At 41.4% G+C, this 20,207-nt stretch overlaps 1 protein-coding gene across 5 annotated transcripts in view; it reads right to left on the bottom strand.

Annotated features, from left to right (window-relative positions):
- The window catches only part of LOC129169704 (retinoic acid receptor RXR-alpha-A), a 118,218-nt gene that overhangs the window by 39,078 nt on the left and 58,933 nt on the right, over positions 1-20,207 (bottom strand). For all 5 annotated transcript variants that reach the window (XM_054756349.1, XM_054756350.1, XM_054756351.1 and 2 more), the window contains one exon: positions 11,485-11,723. In XM_054756349.1, coding sequence (XP_054612324.1) covers positions 11,485-11,723 — 239 coding nt within the window. The remainder of the gene's footprint in view (positions 1-11,484; positions 11,724-20,207) is intronic.

Here is a 20,207-nt window from a genome sequence, read left to right on the forward strand (position 1 = left end):
TTATGTCGAATTGTTCTTAAGTAGGGGAAAAGGTAATATTACCAATGATATAGGTACTACATGTACGTGTATACATATACAGTATATGCGTATGTATGTAAATATGAGTTTGGATGCAGTAGTAATATTAAACGAGGATAATTTATGAAAAAAAACAATAATAATAAAAATGATATAATAATACGTAATGATAAATGTTATTTACCTTTGAAGAGGAGTGGCCGAGCATAGTCATTATGGTCGAGGAGGAGTTATTGAAAAAAGGACAAATGGTCGTCGTCGTTAGACTCTTCTAAAAGAGGTAGTGTTCTGTGGGTGGTGTAGAATTAAGCAGGCTTATTAACTCTTCATAAACTTTAATCACACGCTCTGTCCGGGTTGCATCATACAGCTACAATTTAGCTTTCCATTTCTCCTTTACACTCCCTCCCCACCGTCTTCCTCTACCTGTTGGTCCCATTAGCAGTGTCACAGTGCCCTCTACTGGTCAAGCATGTAGCAGTATAAATATGGAGTTACTACAAGGCAAAATACATGAAAATACAGACCAGTCAGCTTGGGTTCGTATCTCCGATTGTTTGCAAGTCGGATGTTCGTAAGTTGGGGACCTGGTGTACTGTATAACACCTACATACACTACAACATATAACACCTATAATTCTAACAGTCCACCTAGAATCTGCTGTATGTGCTTGGGTCCCTTATTTCAAGCTATAGCCATATAAAAATATACTGCAAACTAGGGGTGTAACTACACCGATGCATCGGTTTATATTTCTACGATTCAACTACATCAATCTGTTTTCAGCAAGTTCCCATTCCTGACGACACATATCAATCTAACATCGTTTAAAATACAATCAATCGATTGAATCGATACTTGGAAATAAAGCATTGAATTTAAGCACGGCAGGCTTTTTTTTTTTAGCACTTTAATGACAAAGACGTTAAATGTTACTCAAAAGTCTGCCCATCTGTGACGTCATTGTCTTCTGGGTATGTGGGGGTCATGGGAGTTGTATTGGACGTGTGAAATACAGTTAATTCACTGCGTCTTCTTTCCGTCAGTTGATTCACTTCATTCGGTATTCATATTGAACTCATCTGTCCTTATTTGAAACTCCTTTCAAGCGACATTTATGGGGACAATATGCAAAGTAAGAACGTTTTGTACGACTCTAGATGGTAGTTTACGGCTCAGTAGCAGTGATGCCCAGTGACGTCCTCATCCAGCACGGCGTGTCCAGGTGAAAACACATATGTGCGCTGCGAAATTTCTGTCATTTGTGTATTCTTGCTTGGAGGAGACAGGCTGTAAATTTGGTGGGGATCACTGTATTTAGTCTGCACGGGTGTGTACGCTTATGTACGCGGAAGCAATGAATAGCGCACACTTGCTTGTGCCGGGGGCGGAAGGAGGAAAAAGAGGAAAGGCTGGGAAGCCGTAATTTTTGTTGACCGTTTGTTTTGTCACACATTTACACTCGTGTATATTGCGTATCCTTCTTTTGCATTTTGCATTTCCTTGCTACCGTCACCCGTTTGCGCGTCGCCATTTCGTGTCCTGCAAAAGTATGTCACAATACGATGAAATAAATAACACAAAACGGTGCGACTTATGTTTCAGCAGCTGTGATTTCCGAAGTACAGCAGCTCGACAACGCATTCTGCTGCATCCAAGACATGCACTTTGACCAAAAAAAACGTTACACCTCATTAAACATAAACAGTGTTGTCCGCACAAAATGTGACTAAAATCGAAGCAAGGAAGATTATATGCAACTGAGACATCTGTCTTGACACACAATGTGAACTTTCCGGGTATTTCCGGGTTATTTCTCCGGTTTTTCGTCAACAATTCAGACAATAACAAAAGTGACTCAAAATATGCCGCAGTGTCCATGATATGCGTTACGAACGGGTTTTCTACTGATCTTGATTTTTTTCACACAGTTTGAAGCATGGCCCATCCACATCACCATTACATCAAGTGCTGCTAAGCCCAACAACACTGAAAATAGTAAAAGCTCTGAAAAAAACTTCACAGAAAAAGCCTCACCATCATAAATTGTAATAAATAGACTGTACAATAGTACAGGTCCATTACTGTTTATGTGTATGTACAGAAAAACTAAAGAAACTGTGAGGGACTTTTTAATCACGCAGAAGCACATGTAAAAATGTCAAAATTGTTTTTCAAAACTTTCGGGAGAATGACCCATATCACTAGCAAGTCTCTCGCTTCACAAACCGTTGGAATAATTTTGATGGTTCAGGACTTACATAACTGAAAAAAAGCATTACAAATCCTATTGCCGGCTACAGCTTCGAAGTTAAAGGTTTGAAAAAATAATTTGGAAACGTCCAGTGGGACGGATTAAATTAAATGGGCCGTACGTTGCCCGCGGGCCGTAGTTTGCCAATGTCTGTCCTCCACCATTCTCTGAATATACTTTCTCTGTGCATTTTGGAGTTTGTAAGTCATGGTTGTTAGCTCGTCCCTTAAGCACTGCAGCAAATGTATACTTTGATGAAGACGTGTTAAAACCAGAAACGCAATATCAGCCCTGTGGTTGGCCTTTGTTTTGTACATTTAGTTAACAGAATGTTCTGTTCTCCTGTTTCGATGCACGTGCTGTTGTGACCATAGTGATGCGAAGAAACTGTGTCATGCGAGGAAGAATGTTAAGAGCAACGCAGAGTGTGTGGACAGGATCTTATATCTCCTGTTGACAGGAGTCAACACCTAACCAGCTGCCTTCACAAAGGTGAGGACAGGGATAAGGTCATGATGATAACCCTGTGTCACCTTTCACCCCTCACACCACAGGAAGATAACTTCCTTCAAAAAGCAAACCTTTTCTATCCAGCAATGTACTGGTAGACCGAGTAAGGACTTTCTTCTTATCACTAATTTGTGTGCGTGTTTATAAGTCCTATCCGGACACGAATCGGCAGAAAGGGAGGATTGGGTTTCACGCAAGAGGGTGTTAATTGACTCGCTCTACTATGGCCTTTAGGGTAGGATATTCACAATAAGACAACCTTTGGAATCAATTACACTGTTACAGTTTTGACAGACACCTGTTTGCACAATACATGCTTCACAGACGCACACAAATCAAGCGACATGTGCGTGAAATCACGCACACCACGCACTGAGTGGCAGTTTAGCTTTGTGTGAGTTATCAGAAAATAGTTGTCAAACAGGTGGCATACAACTGCAAATTTAAAGTCACACTTGTACACAGTTTGTGTAGTAAAGTCACATCCGTTTTCTTTATTGTTAATTTGTATGCATACATATAGTCTGTTATGGCCAAACATGAGGTATTTCAGTCATCTGTCGCACAGGGAGGAACCAAATTGAAAAAGAAACAAAATGTATTTGCAAGCTTAAACATATTAGTAAAATTACATCTATGGATTCATACATTTTTCCTTAATTAGGACTGATAAATGTCCTATTTGTGAATACATGCACATGCACAGCTACCAATGAAGTCATTAGTGGCGCGTAATATGTATTTAGTATTCCTTCTTGCAAGGCGCTTACATTAATTTTGCCACCCCGTTTAAATAAAGCACTTCCTCTACACGCTCCCAATGGCTAGAACTGAGAAGAAGCAGACATTCTTCTCGACAGCTCGAAGGTTACTAGAACGTACCCCATGCTGGGACACACCACATAAAATTATTGCTCACAAGCGCTGCTGTCAAAAAGTGCCTTTTGCAATTTTTGTTCAGTTGCATTAATCTGCAAAGAAATTCATTGCATGTAGCGGGAGAGAAAGCAAATATGCACGGAGAATTGCAGCTTTTGGCAAACTACAAGACAGATGATTGTAGCAGCATATTACTGATAAGTGTGTGTACAATGACGAGGTATTTTTGAACCTGGGTGTGGAAGTTATTCACATGGTGTCAGTGAACATGTCTGCCAATTGGCAGTGTTGAGTTGCTGTGGGGGCATCACTACGATTTTTTTTTAAGCTAAATGTAAACCCCTGCATTGGCTGATATCTACATTCGGAAGTAGGAAGGTCTGATGATGATAAATGGTCTTTCACTTGCATCGTGCTTTTCCACCTCTAAGGCACTCAAAGCGCTTTGACACTGTTAGCACATTTACCTACTGATGACGCAGCATCAGGCCTGGGAGTTCAGTATCTTGCCCAAGGACAGTTCGACACGATCACGGCAGGACTGAGGATGGAACCCACAACCTTCAGGTTGAGAGACGACCACTCTACCACCTGGGCCATATGGCTGATGGATATTAATTGCATAAAAAATTGCTATGGGTTCCTATCGGTATCGTTTTTTTTTTGCTATTACTGCTATTACTCGGAATGACACGCAACTGATCACTGGTGAAATGCTCAATAAGCCCAGTTTATGATTGTTTTAGTCCCGAGTTTCATACTTTGCACTTTGTTCTTAAACAAATGTTTGTGCCACACAGAAATGTGCAGCTTTCCAAATTGTATCATTACTGGCCTTATTTATTTATGAATTGATTAAGTCTAACCTGTCTTACTCGTGGGGTCATGGGTATTTATTTTTAAAAGACTTTTGCTGAGACAAAGTGGTTAAAATAAATATGGCGTGTTTTGTATAACGTACATTGCCATAACTGCATTTACTGGTGAAATGCATCCAGTGGCATCACAGTCAAAGAAACACAATGTGTTTATTCATTACACAAGCTGCTGCCTACATCGGTTGATATCGACATCTGCACAATATCTGTATATGAGATATCGGTATGAAAGCTGATATCGAGCATCTCCCTTAGCAGCTCCCTGAGCAGCTAATGTCCCATCCATCCACTATGCCGCTTATCGGGGAGAACATGCAAACTCCACAGAGAGATGTCTAACGGAGATTCAAACCCATATCTTCCCGATGTCCTGACTGTGTGGCCAACATGCTAACGCCAGCTAATGTCATCTCCTCTAAATCACTCCAAATCAAAAGTGTTATCACACTACATAAATATATGCATCAGAACGGTTTAGTTGAAAACAAGACTGTGTTTCTTTGCGTTTTGGAAAAGTTTCACATACAGATGTTAAAAAATGTGCATGTAGCAACAAAAGCAAATACATTGAAATTTGCATACATGTCTGTACATCGTGCAAACCAAGTGCTTGTCCCACCCGGTCTTTTGAGTCATAGAAATAATGAGCCCCCGCTGTAAATGCACACATTGTTTGAAGAAGCATGATCAAAAGTAATCAAAAATTCAAGGTTAATCAAAGCAACGCTTCCTACACAAGTTTCAGCATGGTTGCCTTCCGAGTTGGAGCAGTTTTTAAGTATTGAGTTTGCATTACGAGTAAAGAGCTGCAAACAGCAAATAAACATGGAAAATGGGAGCAGTGCATGAAAAAAACCCCATAAAATATGCACGTTTGCGCTCGAAAAAAATGTAAAAGAGTTGCACTAAGCTTCTGTTTAAAGCACAACTGGATCAACAGAACAAAGTTTGTTAAACTACCAGTGGTGGGGGTGGGGAGCTAAACGCTTCTAATTGCTACCTGGAGACAGCTTTGGCTGTGAAAACTCTTGTCCCCCATCCATTTGTGGGTTGACTGACATGAGTTCTCCAGGGAGCCCACACAGAGCCCCTTTGTGCAACCAATAGAGCCACACAACCATGATGTCATGCAGAGCGACTGCAGCACGGCCCTTCAAAGACAAGGAATGGACCTTTATGACTCCCACACAGGGAGAGGCTGGGGTCCGCCTCGCTCTCTTGCTCTCTCTCTCTCATTTGCAGTGTCTTAACTTTTTTTTTTTTTTTTTTTTGGACGCTGTGTTTTACTTACCAAGCTACCCTCGCCAAAACATGACACTCCAATGTCGTGCATGACATCACTGCCGCTTCTCATTTATAACTCATTAGGCGCATGCACCATTTCTTGTAAAACATTTACACCTTCACCGAATGAGCGTCTCTTGTGTGCTCGACTGCAGACACAAACATGCATTTCATGTGTTGGGCTGACTGCAGGTCTGTTATGCATTAGATCCCAATGTAAAGAAGAGAAAAAACAAGAAAAAGACAATAGTTTCTACTGTCGCAGGAAGAATAAAATGAGTTCCACTCCTTAATAATAACTTCCAGATGTTTTGACAGTTGGTGGGTCTAATTGAGGGACAGGATGTACTGCCAGTAAGTTAAAGTCCAAAAACCTGAGCAGTTGTTCAATGGGCATGGGTGTGTTCTGTCACCTCCCTATGACAGGATAACCAGCAACGTTGTGCATCTGTTTGGGAAAAAAAGTTCTAGAAAAGAGGGGCCTCATTATGACAGAGCGATACAGATCTTTTTTTTGAAAAATACAACGGCTGACGAATAGGAGATGAATGGACAAAGTGGGCGCCTCTGTGTGAGAACAAAAATGTACAATTTGCAGAGGCAAAGTCGGTCTGCGTGTCTCACTGTCGGGACACAGCTTAAGGGGGAAAAAGTATACTTTTCTTTGCATTGATGTAAGAACTGGCTGATGATAAAGGACGGTGTCTTTCTCAACATGTGGTTTGAGCTTTGAGAGAACACAAGATTGTAGTCATAATGGGAGTTTAGTCATCCTTTCCCCTGCTTTCATCATGTTGCCATTACTGCCCATCTTTGCCGGAGAGGACGGTTAAAGCTCGTTAAATTTCACATATACAGCTCTTTTAAATGTACGATAGGGATGCTTTGTTTTCAAAAACCCATGATAGAGAAAGATATAATGCATGCCTTTGTGCAGATGAGGGTACGACATTAAGTTGTCACAATTTGGTAGGAAATTGGATCAAATCGAGCGCTGTTAGCAACGTGAGTATCACCACTTCTGCACCTCTCTTCATATGCGATATTTTAGTTGAATACTTAAGAGCAGGGCACCTAGGCAGCACAGAGAGCACAGTGCTAGTAGTTAGGTCCTCCTCCGACATGAAGAAAGGAGACAATTATGGAGGTGTTCATCGTTTGCATGCGTTTTGTGAACCAATACGTGAGTTTAATGATTGCGTTTTACATCAAGAGTGAGTTACTGACGTGTGAGAGATGTGCACATATGATGTGTTCAGGTCAGAAATAAGTTATAAAAGGACATCGTGACTCACCCGTGTGATTCTGTAGGTACGCTACACTTGCCTCCGTCTGCCGTCGTGTAGCTTGCTATGATGCGCATGTACTAAGTACGTCAAATATTTTTAAAAATAATTTAGAGTCATTATTTAAAGAATTAATTCAAGAATTTAGTTATCATCATTAGCGTATTATTTTTGACAGCCCTACTTAATAAAAAACAAAGCTTTCCCTAGTGACTATCTGAAAGAGATCACATCCTGCTGAGCTGAATGACTTCAGTCCGGTAGCCCTGACGTTGCATGTGATGAAGACCATGGAATGGCTGCTGCTATATCAACTGAGGCCACAGACCCACCACGCACTCGACCTTCTGCAGTTTGCAAAAAAGTGGGAGTTGAGGACGCAATCATCTTCCTGCTCCACCGATCTCTCGCTCACCTGGACAGAGGCAGCGGTGCGGTGAGGATGACATTGTTGGACTTCTCCAGCACCTTTAACACCATCCAGCTTCTACTCCTCAGGGACAAACTGACACAGATGGGAGTAGGTTCACACCTGGTGGTATGGATCACAGACTACCTGACTGGCAGACCTCAGCACGTGCGACTGGGGAACTGCAAGGCCGACACTGTGACCAGCAGCATGGGGGCACCACGGGGAACTGTTCTGATCACCCTGTACACGTCCGACTTTCAGTACAACTCTGAGCTCTGCCACGTACAGAAGTACACAGATGACATATCCATCATGGGATGTATCAAGAACGGACAGGACAGAAAACTGATCCAGGACTTCGTCACCTGGTGCGACGCAAACCACCTGCACTTCAACCTCAACCACCAAGACCAAGGAAATGCTGGTGGGCTTTTGCAGAAACAGGACACACCCAGAGCCTGTTCTCATTAAAGGTGACCGTGTGGAAGTGGTTTACACCTACAAATACCTGGGAATGCATCTGAATGATAAACTGGACTGGACTGCCAACATAGATGCTCTGTGCAGGAAAGGGCAGAGCCGTACTTCCTCAGAAGGCTGGCGTCCTTCAACGTATGCAAGAAGCTGCTACAGATCTTCTACCAGACTGTGGTAGCTATTGCCCTCCTGTATGCAGTAGTGTGTTGGGGGAGCGGCCTCAAGAAGAAGGACGCCACACGCCTGGACAAACTGGTGAGGAAGGCAGGCTCTGTCATTGGCAGTGAGCTGGACAGCCTGACATCTGTGGCAGCGCAAAGAACATTGAGGAGGCTCCTTTCAATCAGGGACAACCGGCATCATCCAACGCACAGGATCATCTCCCAACAGAAGAGCAGTTTCAGTGACAGAAAGACTGAGCAGATCATTCCTCCCCCACGCCATGCGGCTTTTCTACACAACAGAGGGGGAGCAATAAAAACACAGGACTGGAGTTATTAAATTATTCTTATTATTATTATTTATTATTGCACTACAAATTTGATGTGATCTGTTGCATATTTAGTTGTTGTATCTATCTATCTATCTATCTATCTATCTATCTATCTATCTATCTATCTATCTAGTAACCCCGAAAATATACATTTTCTATCCGGGGTGAGTTACAGTAGATATCACTGCAATATTGTGCCAACAGTAATACCAGTATCACTTTAAAGCAATTAGGCAATCATCTCCCTCTGTGATATGCAATATTACATCAAAATGGCAAATGAATGTTCTTCAGGAGGGAGCTTCATCACTTATTAGCAGACCTGCAATCCTTGAAGAAATTGTAAGATTTTTTTTGGAGGTGCATGTCACGCTCTGCAAGAGGGTTTGTAGGGGGAGGAGCGAGCCGGAGCCAGACACTGAACTCGATACTGAAACTGGCAAAAGGCAACAAAATGTGTACCTGAATCAAGAGGCAACATGCGTGCTTGCTGACCATAAATGTCACTGATGTTTTTGACTCTTTGTCATTAAACAGGCTGTTTGAAGTAAGTAGTGGTGGGAAGGAAGGAATCTGCTTTAGTGGTGGTTATGGGAGGACGACACAAAGCTATGACCTTCCAGTTCACTGAACAGAGCAGTAGTCAGGCGGGAGTTTTGATCAAATAGCACAGATTGCCTGATTCAATTCATTGTCCCATATAGCGCTGTCCCGCACAGCCAGAGCCTTGCTGCCTTCTCAAAACCTCAGAGCGACATTCTCACATCAAATTGATGTTCCCCACCCTCCAAGTGCAACAGCGTACAGCCCCTGCAGTCTCAGCAATGCAAACGTTCTCGGATTAAAGGCTCAAACCATCAAACATCAGACATCACACATTCTGTCAGAGGACTATGTAAGTTGAATGTAAAAACTGCTGGGCTATGAAGTACATTACTGTTATTATTATTATGAATAATAAAAACTTTAATTTATATAGCCCCTTTCAAGGGACCCATGGACAGTAACGGTACTGTATACAGCAGGGGTCACCAACACAGTGCCCGTGGGCACCAGGTAGCCCCCCACAACCACATGAGGTGCCCGCAGGCCTGCTTTTCATTCAGGTTTTCAGTTAATAATGTGAGAACATGAGAAAGAAAAGTATTCTGAAACATAAAATGTGAGTTGTGGATACCAGCATTTTGTGAATGTTTTGGTAAAACAAGCATATTTGATTTGTTTGGGTTGAAATAAGGTATGAAAATGATTTCTACAAAAATGAGCAGCTCGTGGCCTTTTTCATTTTCTAAAAGTAGCTCTCATAAGAAAAAACGTTGGTGACCCCTGGTATACAGTAAACTCTGGCCACTTCTTGCTTCAAATTTTGCAGCTTCACTCACTTTTTTTGAAAAATATATTAATAAATAATGCTGTTTTTTGGTTAAATAATGTCTATTACTAGTCAAAAATATGTACATGAAAGGAGATTGTTATGTTTTTTGCCTAAATTAAGCAATTTCAAGCATAAACATGGCTAAATTAATTAAAATACAAAAATAAGGCATTCAGAAGGCGCAGTCAAAGATGTTGTCATGAAATGTAGGATTCTACACTGGTCACTAGGTGTCAGCAATGCTACTGTCATGTTCAGTGAGACACCAGACTTGAATCACTGGAACAGCAGGTCTTTATTACATGTTTGAATTGTCTCACAACAGGCACATTAATCCCGAATAAAAAAATCCCTAATAAAAACACGGGCTGCTGTTGCTGCCGTAAACCACACCAAATGCCTTATTTACTCTTATTATGTGTATTACATTGGGTAATATGAGTGTAAAGGTGACTTTCGGGGTTTTATTTCATGTCTTGAGGGCTTTAATAATGTTAAAAATTTCAGATAGATTTCAGAATTCAGAGTTCATAAGGTCGTGAACAGGTTTTCGATGCTTTAAGGAATCCTACTTCGCTGAAGTAAAACGGTCGATTACTGTATAACAGTTTTTCCCATACATTCATTTATTTGTGCTGGCCCATCATCATTATATCAACATATTTGAATTTTAATATCCTCGAGTAAATTATGCATATATAAATTGACATTTCAGTACATTTTAGCAAAATGTATTAATACCAGTTGAGGAAAATGGCACATTTTTGAAGGCAGCTTCAACAATAACACCTCAAAGAGATTTATGCTTTATAGGTCAAACACATGAATGTATTGATAGTGGGGGTCTCCATAGCAATAGAAAGATTGTGGTCGCCTTGTAGAATTAACCCTAACCCAAACTTAACCGAGTTACACGTGGGCAGTTACAATTAATTGTGCACAGTCCATCCAAATAGTTTCATATTGCACAATTGCTAGTAACCACAAAAAAGGGGCAGCGACTGCATTTCAATTTTAGATATGGCTCAAGGCGGAAACTGGGCCACTGCAGACTTTGATGTCTTAATTATATGTGTGTGCTGGTGTGTGTTTTTAAATTCCAAAGAAGCCGGGAACACATTGATGAACAGAAATGACAGACAGAGGGGCGAAAGATGATGCAAAAGAGATCCTGAAAAAAAGGACGACCGCAGAGAGAACATGATTGAAGGGATAGAGAAGTAGGCAAGATGTGGTGGGAGACAGAGACAAATGTTGCATGCCTCTGATATAGAAGAAGAGTGACAGAGCTGAAATACTATGGAATCCATGTTGAATAGGCCTTGATTAACTGTGGCATGGGGTCAAAGCAGAGCCTCTGTCTGCTGGGGCCTGGCTTAGGAGAATTATGCGCGTGTCACAGTCAGCATCTGCAATTTGCACTACTTAGACGTGTGAATACAATTTGTAAGACGTGATAACTTAATAGAGTAGCTGTATTTTTTAGTATACACATGTGTATATATATATATTATATTTTTTTAATTACATTTCTTTAGGATTAAAACAAAAAATAAATCATGCATACTGTATTTACTGTATGTAAGCATGTGTCAGCTCTGTTACTGGCCTTACCTGGGGGCTGACACTGGGGCCGTAGCCCATGCCGGGTGAGGTCATGGAGTGGGGCCCCATGGGCGAGCTGATGACAGAGAAGGGCGAGGTCAGGCCATTCATGGGCGAGCTCAGCGTGCTGATGGGAGAGTGAAGAGATCCGGAGGGCCCCATGGTCGTTGGACTGAGCAGAGATGGGTGCATTCCTCGGTGGGAGGTGGGTGAGCCCAGGGGTGAAGAGCTCACCTGACCTGACGTGTCTGTTCGGAGGAAAGGCATACAATTATGTATGTACACTACCGGTCAATAGTTTTTCAATGCCAAGTCGAACCTAGTTGGTTAGGTGGTCATCCTAAGTACTATTCATCCATCTACCCATTTTCTATACTGCTAGTCCTCAACGTGTGTGCTTCGAGCAAGAGACAAGGCACACCATGGACTGGTCTAGCCATTCACACTATCATTCACACCTGTGGATAATTAAGAGTCCCTAGTTCACCTGACATGCATGCTTTTGGGATCTGAGAGGAGTCCGAGAAGATGCAAACAAATGTTCCAACAGAGATTTAATCCCACTTCCCCCGGTTGTACCAGGAATCACTAACTGGTGGACTGCGGTCCAATTCTGGACCCATATGCCATCCAATACAGACCTGGACCAAGAGTCAATAAATTACTTAAGCATTTTTAGGTTTTGATGTGGCACTTCTATTTTGACCAGTGCACCTTTTTTTAGACTTTACGGCACTAGTTGATCAGTTTAGGAATGACCAATTGTATGAGAGTTAAGCCATCCTCAATATGTGTATTTAAATTCAATATATGTATTTAAATGCATTATTTTCTGCATGTCAAACTATAATTGTAAAATTTCTGGAATGCACTATTTGGATCTATCTTAATTCTGATGGGAAAGATTCTTCTGGCATTCCGTTAGCGTCAGTTGCGGGTAGAGTAAGACCTACGAGAACTAATTCAAGACGCTAACCAAGGTTCCACTGCGCTGTATTCTGTAATACATGTGATGCGGTTGATGAGTCGGGTCGTGGTCTCTGGAGGATTAAAAGATGGCCTTATGCTACAGTGGAAAGTAACTCTGCAACGAGATTGGAGACAAAGCGAGTGATGAGGTCATAAGTATCGGCGCTGATATGTTCGCGTTCTCCCCTCCCCTCCAAGAAAAGTCCTCCGCTTAACCTTGAGTGAGCATCTTCCATCAACCTTCATCTTTCAACACGCAAGATATGGGACAGGCATGAGGAAGGAAAGATTTTGGTGCTTTTGATAGACGAAGAATGTTCAAAACTGAGATGCGTTAGGGGCATCTGCCATGAGACCCACCTCACTCGATTTATGCCTTCATCGTTAAGGTTAAGACCAAAGGCTTCATTATGCTACAGTGTCAGGGCGCGCTCCTCCCCCTCCAAACCTTCCAGCAGAGCTTGAAAAAATATAACCTTGCATCAATGGAGACAATTTTTCCCGGTTTCTTCTCTGGTTTGTACAATAAAAGTGACTGATCACATCGGTGAGTTGCAGCTCTAAAAATTTCAGTCGCCGTTGTTCACTACTACTATAAAGGAAGATAAATAGCTAGTAAGGAGAGTTGTGGTTGCTCACGCTCATTCTCTGCCACTAGCGTTTTGACAGAGAATTGCAAGTCATGCACGCAACCCCCGCTGAAGAGCTTTAATAGGATCAAGACGCCACTACGTTGAAGCATAATGAAGCCTTTACTGTTACATTGACGTTACATTTAAAACAAAATACTGCCTGAACTGTTATTAATGTTATAATGACAACAATTTCACCCTGGAACAAAAAATGTGTATTAGTTTCCAGGGCAAACTATCTAGACGCAAACAAATTGGAAATTGACCAGGTTCCTGGAGTGGAAGAGGGTTCACTCTACCTCAATTTGTCTGTAAAAAGATGCCTCACTCTACAAATATACACTAAAAAGCCTATGTTTAGCAGGAACACACTTACTGTAGAGCCTGTTGCTTATCCATCAATTATACTGTATGTCTCTTCTGTGTGATTTGCATGAGTACATTCTTTTTGGGGCATTTTGCTTAGAGGATGAATATTTGCAGCGCACTACTGTGGAATCCAGCAGCTGCCAATTCTGCTCAGCCAAACACTTTCCTGCACATCCTGCTTGCCTCACGAGCACTTCCCGTGAGCACATACACACACAGTTCTCATCCTTTTGAAAACAAACACACATCCTTCTTAATAAAGGCCTAACAACAGCTCTGCATCAGGCTGTATTAGTTCAGTGTTTAATCCTCTGACTGATTCCCCTCAAGCTTCTATCCCTCCAATTACATTTTTTCCCTAAAATGCACCCACACACATAATTCCTGCAAAAAGAAACAAATAAATAAAGACCTCTCCCTGAGCCAGCAATTCCCACAACCCATCTCCAATTGGGTTTTAATTCAAGCAGATAAAAAGAGCTGTGGTATTAGAGTTGCCAATCTGCCATTGTAGGTCTCAGCATGGGAGGGAGGCACTCAGCTGACAGATTCCCAGCCATTGTGGGGCATAACAGACTGGAAGGTATATCTCACTCTCACTCACTCTTCATCCTCTAGTTTTCCTTCCAATCCATTTTTCTTGGATGAAAGCAGAACATTTATTTAAAAAATGACTACATCCTTTTTGATAGTCATCTCTCAGATTAACATAAAGCAAGTGATGTGAGCAAAGCACCGCAACAAAACATCTAACAGTCAAATAAACGTGTGCCTGTGTTTGCATGTTAATTCATGTTTGTCAGAGTGATCTTACTGCAAGGGGGGAGAAGCATTCTGTTCACATCCTGCCTTCACACAGGAGGATGCAAGGGGACAGAAACATAGGAAAGTATCCTCAAATTAAGGCAGCATGTCAAACTAGAATTGTAAAATTTCTGGAATGCACTAATTGGATTTATCTTAATTCTAATGGGAAAAATTGATTCGGTTAGCATCCGTTTTGGTTAGAGTCAGACCGACTAGAACTAATGAATGACGCTAACCGAGGTTCCACTGTACTATGATGATTTGGGTCGTGGTCACATCAAAAAGTAAGATAAGAAAATTGTAAAACTGATTGTATGCACTATGATTGTGGGGGAATGGACATCTTGACGTTAATTTCTATGTGATTTTGCACATGGAGCTTGCAGTCATGATAGCACTCGAGTTGGAGTGCAATATTACTTTTGCCTGACCTGAACATACTAGTGAGAGCCTTTGGAGTGGCATGACTTGCATAGACCTAAAATAAACACGCAAACAAGCATCGGTACAAAAACGTTTAATGTGGCAAAGTTGCTGCAGCATCAAAGAAAAGAGTGGCAGTCATCCAGCTTCCATGCATGCCAACATACACAAACACTGACTCATGTTTTAATAGGGAACAAAACCACATTTCAGTCTTGTCAAATGCAACCTGGCCCTGTCAACTAGCCTGGCTTGTCTGGCAGATAAGTGCACTACTGACAGTTACAAATAAACAAATTAGGACCCATCTCTCAGGCAGCCAATAGCATATTTCCTTATTTACCGCCTCCATTCTCCAGACAAACATCTCTTACTCTCTTACAATACTTCCCCTTGTTTTCCCTTTTCCTCTTATGCTTTTCTTCTTTCTGTTTGGTGTGAATACATAGAGAAAATTTGCCAATTTGTGCTGTTCTGTTGTGGTTTATATAAATGGACTGAAAGACTAGGCCCGTTGCCAGAAAAAAGCAGGCAGCAAAATTATAGCATGCGTCATTTGAGCAAACAACCAACAACCTGCTTTCTGTTGAAAGTTGTGCCGTCATCGACATCTGCATGGACAAAGCCGGTCGCAGATTGTCATGTTGTTCTTCAGGTGACAAACTAGTTGAGACTGACTCAACATCTTTGCTGGTCCAAGCCAAATAGTGCACTGACATGGCACCAGTGTTTACATTCTTAATTCTTAATGTAGCATTTCAGAGATGCGACATCCTATCCCATCCATTTTTGAAACTCAAGTCAGGGCACCGGCTTGTTTTGTAACCTTTTTTGTTTTCATACGAGCTCAGGCATTTGCCTGTAAAACGACCGACAGATGCACATTTTGCAGTCCGCTAACTCGCCTCTTCTATTATTCATCGTTTGGTGCGACACTGGAGGTTTAGTGGAACGCAAGGCCAGTGGATCTCTCTCAATATAGATGATGAGATTATTTTGCTTAACATTTATATACACATCATTTCATGGCTGTAGGTAATACATTTTGCTTTGGGTTATTTCATAAGCTTACAAACACTTCAGGTTTATGTTAATAAAGTGGCAGGTTCTCTCCTGTTCATTGTCCTGAGACTTGACATTGATCTAAATATTTAGAATATACTGTGGTACCTCAATGTTTGTTATTAATCCATTCAAAAGGGTGTTTCGGCAACAACGGAATCCATTTGCTTGTCCTCACTAGAGTCACGAGGGCATGCTGGAGCCTATCCCAGCTGTCTACGGGATGGAAGCGTGGTAAACCCTCGAATGGTCACCAGCCAATCACGGGGCACATACAGACAAACATTCACACTCACATAAACACATATGGTCAATTTAGAGTCTCCAATTTACATAACATGCATATTTTCGGGATGTGGGAGGAAACCGGAGTATGTGGAGAAAACCTACACACGGGGAGAACGTGCAAACTCCCCATATGTTCCATATCTCTTGGCTGCGTGGCCAACATACTAACCACTAGGCCACCACCTGGCCCTGAATCCATTTTTCCCATCAGAAACAATGTAAATCCAATTAATTTGTCAAACATCTTAACACAAAACATTTTCCTATAGAACAATTATAGTTTTACATTTGGAAAACAATTCAAAATGCATATAAATGATGAATGAAAAGTATAAACAAACATTTAACGTCACTTTTAGCTTGACCGAAGACAAAGACGGTGATGAGGCAGCGGCGAGGTAGGAGGAAAGGAGAGAGAAGTAGGACTTATTTCTTGAATTCTTTAGTGTTGTGCTTGCGCTTGCAACCTACAGCAGTATTCAATAATCAATCTGCAACCCATCTGCCAATCTGCCGTATCTCTTGCTTGTCAAACCAGATATCCGGATATCGTTCACAACCCTACTGTATTAATAATGATTTCATGCAAAGATGGTGTAACTCTGCTGGCATTGAGATGGTGCAATGTCACCAAGACGTATTGACTACAGAGGAAATGACAGCCATGAGTCACTTACTGTATGCCTATAGTGTTGTGTGTGAGCAAACTGTGGGTCCTATGAGACAGAGGAGAGACTGGTCAAAAACAGTTTGTTTGCTTTTTCTGTTGATTCGAGGTGGCATGTATATTTTCTTATTATTCACAGGGACTTTTAGGAGAGGCAGGTGAGTCAGTTTCGAAATGCACCAGGCTCCCAGAGCACAGTCAGGATGAGATGCTCATCATTAGCATTTCTCCAGGAGCCTTCAGAGTAGGAAGAAAGAAGAGGGTAAAGAAATTCAACAAAAATCCCCGGCGAGTCAGACGGTTGCATAAAAAACCCAGAGCCCAAAATAACTCGGAAGTGATTCTAACGACATCATTTGTGGAGTCTTTACAGCTGATATCTATATCACCATGACAACAGAAGGCTGACATTTCATTCAGTGCTCCGTGAAGCTCTGTGGGTTGCTGCTCAGATTATTATCAATCATGTAGAATGAGCCATGATTTCCTGTAAATTCAACAATATTGTGTATATACCTGTTATTTAATCAGGTAATATCACGCTACCTTTTCTTTTAATAAATATCTTAAAGCCTCCCAGTGGGGTATGGCTCAGTTCACCCAATAGCTTTAATAGTTAATTAAATTGGATGACATCATAATATGCATGGCTTTCATTTGATTTAGTAACTTATGACAGTGAGCTTCTGGCCAGACTTTGGACATCTGCTTTAAAAAAAACGAATCAATATCATGGGGCAAAGAGTCTACTCTTTAACATTATGCAACATCTGTAACAGTAGTAAGTTATTAAAAAATCTACATGGAGGAGAAGACAAAAGGTGGGTTTTTCAATCTCTTTCCACTTAAAGATACACTGTTGGAAAAAACAAGCTTCTTTTTTCTATCTCACTCATACATCCACAGTCGAATGAGAAGCTTAAGTAAGGTGCCTGTCAAGACAAGTTGGGATCAGACAGACTCCCTAAAACTACAGCTGGGCCTTGACAAGTCAAATCAGAAGTATTCAATCCCCTGCCTTTAACACGCCAATCTGCTGACATCCATGATCCAACTTGCAGACTAAAATACAAGAGAAAAAGAAACAGACTTAAAGTAGACTAAATGGCAAAAGGGTTGAACCAAAACAGGCCACCCGTAATTTCAAAGTAGGTGGGCCACAATCATCTGATACCGTGTTGATATAACCTGATTCTCTTTGCCTGCTGAAACAAGTGCCCTCATTAAAGACTTAAATCTTTCCCGCTCCCCTCCTTATTAGTGTTTCTCCCGGCACACATTATGTTTCCATTCATTGCCCAGATACTATGTGGAAGAAAGCGCTGGCTTCTGGGGCAGGTCCGTGCCCTCGGTGAACGTTGGGTGTCTGAGGAGGCCGTAGAGTTGTGGCTGGCTATGGCTAGACGCCAACGGCAGCCACAGATTACTGGAGCTATTGCAAACAGCTCTACGACTGCCAACACTCCAGTCTGCTGATATGGCCTAATTGTTCTCTTCAGCTGTGAAGTGATATACCGTCCCTGGCTGGGAGCTCAGAGAAAGAGCTCTATGAGCAGAGCTGTGCAGGTTTGAGCAAATGCTGCTGAGAATAGCAGCCTGAAAATACCTACACAAGCCTACAAGATAAAAGTATTCCTATGAAAACTGTGGAATATATTTTCCCGCCTTGATTCTGAAAAATAGAAAAAGAAGAAGCTATGATATGGCATTGAAATGGTGTGTTGTCAGGTCCAAACAAGCTTCCTCTGCTGGCCGAAACGCTATCAGAAACACTGACCAACGTTTAGCACTTCAATGATTGCATTTCTTCCATGAAATTGTATTAATTTGTCCCCAACAGTCTATTAAGTTCGTGTCATAGTGTGTCTTTTATTTTTTATTTTTTACCCCTGTCCTGTCCAGCCTTTAAAGCAGAAAGAATTGTAGATCTAAATGTGCTCAACAGATTTACTCTGCCAGGGAGAAGTGTGATATACAATTCCCCTGTTATACAGAATTTATTTGACTTTGATGCTAGTGTGCTAGCATAGTGTGTCTTTTAAATGCAACGCTTCCAGTACATGTATTGTATGTGGAGGTTACATTTTTTGTCCAATCAGATTTCAGCTGCTATGTGTTACCATGTCAACGTAATCTGCCCAGGACCTTCAGAATCATTACTGGTGGCCCATGTCACTTAAACTACAGTATAATAGCAATGGGGATGTTCTAGCTGTTCTAGCTCTAGCTGGCCGACAACACCGTCAGCATTTGTCCCTCCTCCGATTGGCTGATCAGAGCAAAACTGTTACAACAAATAGTCTGTAGTGATCTGGAAAGGATGATGAATTTTGTCTATAAATAATCACCATCTTTGGTGAGTATGATTGTTTTTGTCATGTTATTAGATAAATATTGATTCTGAACTGCTCCAGATGATGTTGTAGTGTAGAGGTTTGGAGTTGTCAGGCAGCTTACGTTCATGCCATGTCTAGTTATACAGTCGTTCTTCGCTACATCGCGGTTCGAACATCGCTCCTTGCGCTATCATGTTTTTTCAAAAATTAATTAATAAATGTTTCCTGGTTGACTATGGCCTATTATTAGTAAAAAAAAAAATCCTATTTCGTATTCTACACTAGTCAGCAGGTGTAAGTAATGTTACACTGACGAGACATTACATTACCTTCAGCCATGGATGCTCTCATTACGTGTCCTCCCATTCTGTGTGGAGATGGTACGTTTTTGGCTTCCTTCCCCACTCAGTTTCAAACTTGAGTTTAGAACAAATAAGTTGGAGGTTAACTACTTCGCGCGGTAGCTTGCTATGCTTAAAGTGGCGGCCGTCTCTTTGGTCTGTGCAGAGATCCCATAGCCTGCATGTAAGCGTTCCACAACGTGGTGTAAAAAAAGATGGCAGTAGTGCAGCAGTGTCCATTATTACGTGCATGTATGCCAGATGCACGTCAGACTGACTGCCCTGCAGTTCAATCAAGTGACAAACATCCTAGTGAGGATGGATGATAGACTGATGTCAATCTTTTTTCAATGCCATGCGATCAACCCGCATTACGTTCAAGATACTACAACGACAAGGAACTTTCCCAATGCTAACATGCGAGTTCTTATGTCTTGTCATCGCCTATGTCTACGTATTAGTGTAAAGGAGACTACAATGTGGGTGTTAATTCATGTCTAGAGGGCTCTAATATTGGTAAAAACTGTATTTAGAGGGTCATATACATTCATACATATAAATTATACATTTCTATGAACTACAAAAATATTCTATTTATTAATATTGAAGCACAACTGATGCACAACATCACCAGATCATGTTTTCTTTCTATGAATGTTCGTTTATCAATCTTGAGTGAAGAAAGCATCCAAAATACATATCTTAAACATAACATATGTAGCCGTTTGAAAAAATGTTTCAGAATGGATACGCCAAGTTGAGATAACAATTGAAATCTGAGAACATTACGACCAACCTTAACCCGAAAAAGCCTAACAGCAGAGTGGTAGCGTATGCC

The sequence above is a fragment of the Dunckerocampus dactyliophorus genome, chromosome 17, assembly GCF_027744805.1.
Source record: "Dunckerocampus dactyliophorus isolate RoL2022-P2 chromosome 17, RoL_Ddac_1.1, whole genome shotgun sequence".
Taxonomy (NCBI): domain Eukaryota; kingdom Metazoa; phylum Chordata; class Actinopteri; order Syngnathiformes; family Syngnathidae; genus Dunckerocampus; species Dunckerocampus dactyliophorus.